At 41.6% G+C, this 9,025-nt stretch overlaps 1 protein-coding gene across 1 annotated transcript; it reads left to right on the top strand.

Moving 5' to 3' along the window:
- The first annotated feature begins 2,482 nt into the window (after positions 1–2,482).
- Positions 2,483–4,031, top strand: LOC115169450 (C-C motif chemokine 4). Its single transcript, XM_029725076.1, has 3 exons — positions 2,483–2,725; positions 2,923–3,037; positions 3,544–4,031. Exons 1-3 carry the CDS (start codon positions 2,656–2,658, stop codon positions 3,779–3,781), a joined length of 423 nt encoding a protein of 140 aa, XP_029580936.1. The 5' UTR covers positions 2,483–2,655; the 3' UTR covers positions 3,782–4,031.
- Positions 4,032–9,025: the final 4,994 nt, after the last annotated feature.

Here is a 9,025-nt window from a genome sequence, read left to right as displayed (position 1 = left end):
TTTCTTTCTCTCTCTTTCTCTCTGTTTCTCTCTCTCTTTTCTCTTTTTTCTCTCTCTCTTTCTCTCACTCTCTCGCTCTCTTCCTCTGTCTTTTGCACAGATGCATGCATACATGCTCGGCCACTTATATTTAAACTGTCTACACTGTATTACGGTGTCTGCCTTATTTGCATGAACCGTACGAATAGGACAAACAATCAATCTCTGTCTGCAGCAACTTAAAATCCTTGTTACTGTACTGTCGTTGTGTTGCTACTTATTTCATGCAAACAATGATGGAATGACTGAGTTGACCACCAACACTACCCCTACTTCCTTTCTCGTAAGCCCCTGTCTTTTCTTCACCTCTCTCACTCTCTTCCTGTCCCTCCCTCAGCCCCCATCACCTTTCTGTTCTTACCATGTCACACCTAGGCCCTGGGTTAAGAACACTTCATAACACATCATTAACCAGTGGAAAGAGCGTGCGTGTTTGTGAATAATCAGAGAATAGTAGCTCCACTCATCAGATAAAAATCTGACTCAGAACCCACAGCAACAGAAAACGCATCTCTAATAATAACCAATGATTCATCTGGTCAGTGATAACAATTACTGTCAGATATGACCCCTGCAAACAATAATGAGTCATTAGGACGACCCCGTGATGTCACTCACGTAATAGTCGCCTAAAGTCGTCAGGACGTTGTGTCATGGTCCCTTAGGGGTTTTGTCTAGTTCTCGGGTTGGTCCCGGGAATGTCCCCGATGGCGTTTTTAGGACGTTCTTGGGACGTTGTGTCATGGTCCCCTGGAGGGCGCCTGAACGTTCTTGGGATGTTGTGTCATGGTCCCCTGGAGGTTTTTGTCTAGTTCCCGGTTTGTCCCGGGAACGTCACCCGATGGTCGCAAAGAAATGTTCTACCAACAAACAAACGGAAATTTTACCCAGGGCACACGCACCCTAGTTTCATTACACATCGTCCCTGTTTACTGTTGCCAAGCCCATTAAGGCTCTGATTGGTGAACCACTGATGAATGTGTAGGGGACTTCTGAAATTTGACAGATTTTGGTGGCCCAGCAGGAAGTTCAGCACACCACAAGTCCAGAGGTTGTAAATTCAAACCCATGTGGGGTCATATTGAAAAGTCAGTGCGAAGTGATCATGTCAAATGCAATCATATAGTCATTGATTGAAGATTTTACACTATTTTAGCTGAACAGTATAACAGTTACCTTATAACCCCCATACCATTCAATTACTTCACTTATAATAGTTTGGTGCACCTGGGACCATCACGTGTCAAAAACCTCCAGGGGCCATGACACAATGTCCCAAGAACGTAAAGGGGACTTTCAGGGGTCTAAAGAACATGTGACCACAGAAATATCATAACCAGTGGAACGGTGTGTGTGTGTGTGTGTGTGTGTGTGTGTGTGCATGCATGTGTGTTTTTTTTGTGTAAGTGGAACAGAGAGGTCTGAATTATCTGTGGTTGGAGAGATGATTAGCTCCACTCATCAGGTAAAACTTTACCTCAGAACCTACAGCAACAGAAAACACATCTCTAACAATAACCAATGATTCATCTGGTCAGTGATAAGCATTACTTTCAGATAATATGACTAGGGGTTTTCCTTGTCAGTTTACCTTCAAAGTGATGGTCACCATGGTGCATAACATCATAATAGGAGTTGGACTATCTTCATAGTAGTTGTATGGCCAAGCAGAATATTTGGAGGAAATATCATTGCCATCCTACAGATCAGTCTTGAATTGTTCAAACTGGACATAAACAGTATTTGCATGACAAACACTAACATGCTTATTTACTTATTTGATTTATTTTTTATTTATTTATGCATTTATTACCTAGTAAACTGTTTCTAAATCAGTTTAAGATAAATACATTATACAAGTAATGTGTTTGGCTTGATATTCATTGATTCTACAGGTATTTTTACTGCTGCAAACCTTTGATATAAAAAGAAAAGGTAATTGACAACTTCTCATTTTACCCTTGTGGTAACTGACTCACTCTCACACAGTGACAGGTTGAAGTCTCCATTTTAACAGTGTCTGCCACATTACTGCCACTACTGTGTGAATAGTACAGTATGCACAGTTAGTCAGGGTTAGCGTATGAATTGTTTTACGTCCCACTCAAGCCACATTTTCCATTTGGATGTGACCCCTCTGAAAATGTCCTCCCTTGCATTCTCAACCTATCTTGTGGTTAGCCTCAAATGCTACATGGGCCTTTTATTAAACCGTCTCACTAACACTAATACTGAGAGACAGTCGTGCATGTTATCAGGCCATTTCATACCAAAACACTGGGCTTCCCTCTATGTGTCCACATAGACATGCATTAAACCAGCCTCTCAGTACTACAGTCATAGAACTAGAATTCTATGGCTTTAGTGTCACTCACCACCACTATGGAACCCTGCTCTGTCACCAGTGATGAGAAAGTGACAGTGGGGGAGACAGTCCTCATGGTTAGGGGGTCTGTGGGAGGAAACCCGTCTGTGATGCTCTCTGAGTGTAGGAAAAGTATTTGCATAACTGTATGCTGGGTCTCTGCGTATGAGGTTTGTGGCCTTTAAAAGAGCTACAGTTCTGGTGAACGTGACACATTTGACTGCAGACTCCGTGTCAGTGACATAGGCAGAATGAAGGCCCTCCTCTCTCTCCTGCTTCTCTTCACCACCGCTCTACTGATGTCCACTACTTCTGCTCAAGGTGTGTGTCTTTTCTATGATCGCGCATTTGATTAGACAGTGTTAGAGTCCACTTAAGATGTTTGTTCTTAGCATAGGAAGCAAATTGATGATGATGGAAATGCATGGCGACGAATATAATGTCATGCTTTATAAGTATAGTGGAAATGGATGATGGTGATGATGAACATGATAATACAACTCTTCTCTCTCTTGTAGCCGGTGGATCAGTAACCTCCTGCTGTTTGGAGATTAAAGGCACTACAGTGCGGCGTAACCTGATCGTTTCCTACTACCTACAGGACACAGCCATGTGTAACATCAAGGCAGTGACGTAAGTGCTCATAAACATCATTGGCATTGTTGAATTTGATTTTAGGAATAGCAAGCTAGGACTGATGGTTTGGTTTGCTAAACTAGCAAGTCTGTTTGTTTGACTACCAAGGCAACTACAGTAGCTACCGAGTAAACTTGCTAGCTACTTCAGTGGATGTTGAGCACATTTTTACCTGCAAATGAACACATCTCTAGCGGCAAATGTGTTAAATTATAGCCATGGAATAAAAAGCATAATCAACTCGGGGCTCTATGCTTTCTCTGGAAAATAATGCAACTGTGGAAGGTTAGTTCCACTCTGCTAGCAGGTCGTGGAACACACTTCTCACATTGTTCATTTTCCATTGATTATCCCTTACTTTCAGCTGTTGTGAATGCAGTATATGAATGCATTTCTAATGCATTATACTCAGATGGACAGTTGGTTCATAGAAAGCATGACGGTTTTGAGCGTGTATCTGTTGTGACTGGTCTAATTGTTTTTTAAACCTGTTCTTTCCCCAGGTTTGTCACAGTGAAGGGCAAACGAATCTGCTCTGGCACTTCCAACCCCTGGGCACAGAAAACCATGCAGTACCTGATGGAGAAGAGCAAGTCTCACACACTGCAAAAACATCACATCAGCTCAACTACTACTTCTACTACAACCACCACTGCCAACAACAACCCACACAAAACAACATTTTCAGCTCACAACCCCAAAATTGCTTCTCAATGGTCAACAACTCACCACAAGACGTAGAAGGACATAGAATTTTCCAGTTCATAGTACATCAGACTATTGACTTTGAATGTTTGAATATTTTCAATATGCAGCTATTATAACATTTATGTCACTTTAATGAATATCTTTATATATTTATAAATTATTACATCTAATTTACTTCCACAGTGAATTTGATGATTGTGATTGTGTGTTAACTTGCTGGCTATTTGCCAGTATGCTAAACAATGTATAATGTTTCTTAATAAAATAATTGTTTTAAATGGCCGATTTGTTGTCCTCTGTCATCCAATGTGATAGCCAACATATGGTGAGGGTTCTGGTGCAAAATGGCTGCTATGCATCACCCAGGTGCGTGCTAGACATTAGTAATGGATGAGCAGCACTTTACAATACTATAAGTGAAAAAAGTTATATAAAAGCAACCCATTCCAATGATTAAGAGGGGTAAGTTAAGAAAAGCAGATATTGCTGTTAAAGATGACATTTTCTGCTGACCTCTAGCTATGGATATTAATCACTTTGTTTCGCAACTGATGACCTATATGACCCATAAGTTCCATGATCGTCACATCAGGCCATGCTAGAAAGGACAAATGTTACACAAATGCTATTAACCCCAAACCTGAACTATAACCTTACCCTGAATTTGACCTCTTACCCTAATTGATAAAGAACAAGCTCTACCTAGTACCTACTCATCAAATCTGACCATATTGACACTCTTATCCAGTCTAGCATGGCCATCTAGTGACCTCTGTGTTTCAACCATAGAGTCAGAACCAGACGGTGCTTTCTAGAATTAGACTCATTCTAGAATTAGCCATTTCAATGGCTCCAAGAGAGAGGGAAAGCTGTGGAGGGGGTCTTAAGATGGGGGCCATCTTGTTTCTACTGTATCAGTGTACACAGTAAAACATGGCTGGAGCTCCTGTGGAACAACTGGTTAGCGCGTGGTGTACACTAACAGTGGTGGTTGATGTTAAATAGGTTACTACATGTGGGAAGAGAGAAAGTTAACGCTGTATCTCTGTTAACCGAAGGGGTTTTGGGGGCTTGGCTGCTGTGGAGTAGGTATGAGTGTTTGAGGTGTGTGAATGCTCTAGTATGCCACAGTGGATTTTCCCCTTCCGTCTGTACAGCCGCTTACTAACACCTCCATATCTGTTTCCACCTCTGTAAAGTCACATCGTTCTGTGCACTATGAATACTATTACGTGTATGGTTGTGTGTAAGTCACACAATGTACAGTATGTTGCTAACTATGAGTTTCTTTGGATAACCATATTATTGTATTGTATAATTCCTCATGTGTGTACAGTACCCTCCTTGGGTGTCTTGAAAGGCAGTTAAAGCAAACTGTACCTTCATTTTGACTCTGATTATTAATGAAAAACATTTACATAAAAGCACTCACTTCTGGAGGGAGATTAGAAAACAATCACTTGTTGCTACTACATTGCTGGTAGCGATGATTAGGACTGCCTTTAATGCATTTCTTAAGTGATGCCTTTATTTTACAATTAGCCCATATGAGTTTGTTTGAGAATGGGAATGTCTTGTTCTCCAAAGGAATGAGAGGCAGTCTGATTCGGAGTCTGAGTCATTGGTTTGTACTGTACCTGTATCTGTAGTTTTGCTTTGTTGTCATCATCAGTGACATCATTATCCTGTCTCGTTACCTGTGCAATGAAAAGGTTCCAGTATTCTGTGTTTGTGTGTGTCTAGTGTCTCTCTCTGTATGTATGTATGTATGTATGTGTGTGTGTGTGTGTGTGTGTGCGTGCGTGCGTGCGTGCGTGTAGTCTCTGTGGTTCAGTAAGAAGTGATGGAGAGGTTCTCTGTGGTCTGTCAGTCAGAAGGGGAAAGGTTAGGACTCCTACTGTTGTTCCTTTCTTCACCAGTGTCAGAAGTAGAGGGTCCCACTAGATGCGGTTAACACATGTTATCCACCATTAGGTAAGTTACATGTGTTAACCCGACAAAATCCACAGTGGTGGAAACACGTCTGCATTAAAACTATGTTCCTATCTTTTCTATAGAGACCAAAGAAAGGTTATAACGGAGGGATCATCAGCAGAGACGGAGGCAGCAATAATAAAAAGCCACTCAGTGGTTAAGGAAGAAGACATTGTTAGAACAGGAGCAAACGTTTTCTGTGTGGCACTTTATTATCAGCTAGGCTGTACTGTATCTCTATCTATGATAGAGCTCTGTGGCTGAAACAACAGCTACACACATTCTCTCACGGACCCTGTCATCGATTACTGATTTGTTTTGACCAGTTAGGCCTAGGTAATCTTTCGTGAAAAATGCTTCTGAAAGAAAAGGTTTTAATCTGTCAGTCTGTCTTCATCATGCATATCCTGTTTGTCACAATTTGTTTTTACATTTTATTTGTATTTGTTTTGTTTTTCTGAGAACAGACTATCTGTCATGTAACCTGTGGTTGAAACCGGGACTTTATAAAGACATGTACGCACCATACACACACTATTCAACACACTCGATTCTAGAGTACAGGAAGTGGTGTTTTTGGTTATACGATGCTACGATTCAGTTCCAGTGAAAAGGTAGACACACCACAATTATTTAGAAGATCATGGCCTCAGACTCCGATTAACACACTATTACTTTTTTAATTTACCTTTAGCTACCCAGTGGTGTAAAGCACTTAAGTAAAAAATACTTCAAAGTACTGATTAAGTAGTTTTGGGGGGTATCTGTACATTACTATTTATATTTTTCATAACTTTTACTTTTACTGCACTACATTCATAAAGAAAATATTGTACTTTTTACTCCATACATTTTCCCTGACCAAAAGTACTTGTTACATTTTGAATGCTTAGCAGGACAGGACAATTGTCAAATTCACACACTTATCAAGAGAACACGTGGTCATCTCTACTGCCTCTGGCCTGGCGGATTCACTAAATACAAATGCATATTTTGTAAATCATTTCTGAGTGTTGGTGTGACCCTGACTAACCATACATTTTTAATTGACTTTTGACAGAACATTTTAATTGAACAATTGACAGAACATTTTAATTGACTTTTACTCAAGTCGTTTTTTACTGGCTGACTCACTTTTACTTGAGTAACTTTCTATTAAGGTATCAAATAAAATAAAATATTATTGATCACATACAATTTTGGGGGGGCAGATGTTATTGCTGGTGTAGCGAAATGCTTGTGTTTCTAGCTTCAACAGTGCAGTAATATCTAACAACTCACAACAATACACACAAATCTAAAAGTAATAATGTAATTAAGAAATATATAAATATTGTTTGATCTTCAAGATGTTCAAACATTCATAGATGACCAGCAGGGTCAAATAATAATAATCACAGTGGTTGTAGAGGGTGCAACAGGGCAGCACCTCAGGAGTAAATGTCAGTTGGCTTTTCATAGCCGAGCATTCAGAGGTCAAGACAGCAGGTGCAGTAGAGAGAGAAAGAGAGAGTCGAAAACAGCAGGTCCTGGACACGGTAGCACATCCGGTGAACAGGTCAGGGTTCCCTAGCCGCAAGCAGAACAGTTGAAACTGGATCAGCAGCACAACCAGGTGGACTGGGGACAGCCAGGAGTCATCAGGCCAGGTAGTCCTGAGGCATGATCCTAGGGCTCAGGTCCTCTGGTAGGGGAGGGAGGGAGACAGGGAGAACGAGAGAAGTAGAGGGAGCATACTTAAATTCACACAGGACATCAGATATAACAGACTTACCCTAGCACCCCGGCACATAGACTATTGCAGCATAGATACTGGATACTGAGACGGGTGGATCGGGGGACACTGTGGCCCCATTCGACGATACCCCCGGACAGGGCCAACCAGGCAGGATATAACCCCACACACTTTGCCAAAGCACAGCTCACACACCACTAGCGGGATATCAACATACCATCAACTTACTACCCTGAGACAACACTGAGTATAGCCCACGAAGATCTCCTCCACCACACGAACAAGAGGGGGCGCAAAACCAGACAGAAAGATCACGTCTATGACTCAAACCACGCACACCTCCTAGGGACAACATGGAAGAGCACTAGTAAACCAGTGACTCAGCCCCTGTAATAGGGTCAGAGGCAGAGAATCCAAGTGTAGAGACGGGAGCCGGCCAGGCAGAGACAGCAAGGGCAGTTCATCGCTCCAGTGCCTTGCCGTTCACCTTCGCACCCCTGGGCACCTGTACTGACTTCACCTTCTGGATGGTAGCGGGGTGAACCTAGCTGTGGCTCGGGTGGTTGATGTCTTTGAGGATCTTTTTGACCTTCCTGTGACATTGGGTGCTGTTTTTGGGCATTGGGAAGTCCACGATTTTGAGCATTGGGTGCTCACTTCACTTCCGAAAAACAACTGGCATTTGGAAAGTTTGAGGTGAGGGAGAAAGTGTATTGGAACAAGTATTGTTAGCATTGTTAAGTATCTTGCTAGTCGGATCGAGTTATCCGTTAGCTAGCCAGAGAAATGTTGAGCAACATTAGCCAACTTAAATGATCAAATAATTGAGTATATGATGTGAAAATTAGCCAGCGAATAAAGTCAGACAATTTTACAACATCAGATGAGCTAACGTTAGTAACCTAACCAATTCGCTATAGTATTAACTGGTAACGTTATACGACTCCTTGTCGTTCCTCAAGTTATAATGCGTTAGTTGCTTACTGGACCCTGGCAATCTGTGTGAATTGTTAACTAGTTAACTAGCCAACGAACTAACTACTATATGTGAACTAATGTTTTCCCTCTACAGTATATGGTTCATTTTTAGAATGAGAGAATTAGGTGAAAATGAGGCTTTGCTTGTTAAACAGTTAAGTGGAGCTGGAGCTGGGCCTGGCTTAAGCTGGATGCTACTATAGAGGTGCAAGGAACACCACACACACTTCTTCTTTCTCACTTTTCAATACAGTGGATAAAAAGGGGTATGCCAGGTGCACTCTCTGTCTGAAAGAGATCAATTATGCCAACAAAGGGTATCATGCTCTGCTGGCACATTGTAGAACAGATGTCCCCAGGCAGAAAGTGTACAATGTAATAATGTGCAGTGTAGCCCAAAGATATTGCTTTTGTGGTGTTAAACTTGACAGTAACACTTTGTGTGAGCGAGGGGGGATTATTAAATGTTTTACTCAGTGAATGTTATTTTTGCACACCTGTAGCCTTGTGCACTTGATCTATATATACTCTGATACAGAGGGGTTGGGTTAAATGCGGAAGACACATTTGAATGCATTCAACTGGCTAGG

Source organism: Salmo trutta, chromosome 31 (assembly GCF_901001165.1).
Source record: "Salmo trutta chromosome 31, fSalTru1.1, whole genome shotgun sequence".
Classification (NCBI taxonomy): Eukaryota; Metazoa; Chordata; class Actinopteri; order Salmoniformes; family Salmonidae; genus Salmo; species Salmo trutta.
This window is presented reverse-complemented; position numbering and strand designations above follow the sequence as displayed.

Coding starts and splice junctions, on each gene's coding strand:
- LOC115169450 (XM_029725076.1), top strand. CDS start 2,656: ATGAAGGCCCTCCTCTCTCTCCTGCTTCTCTTCACCACCGCTCTACTG. Junction 2,726..2,922: donor GTCCACTACTTCTGCTCAAG/GTGTGTGTCTTT, acceptor TCTCTCTTGTAG/CCGGTGGATCAGTAACCTCC. Junction 3,038..3,543: donor TGTAACATCAAGGCAGTGAC/GTAAGTGCTCAT, acceptor TTCTTTCCCCAG/GTTTGTCACAGTGAAGGGCA.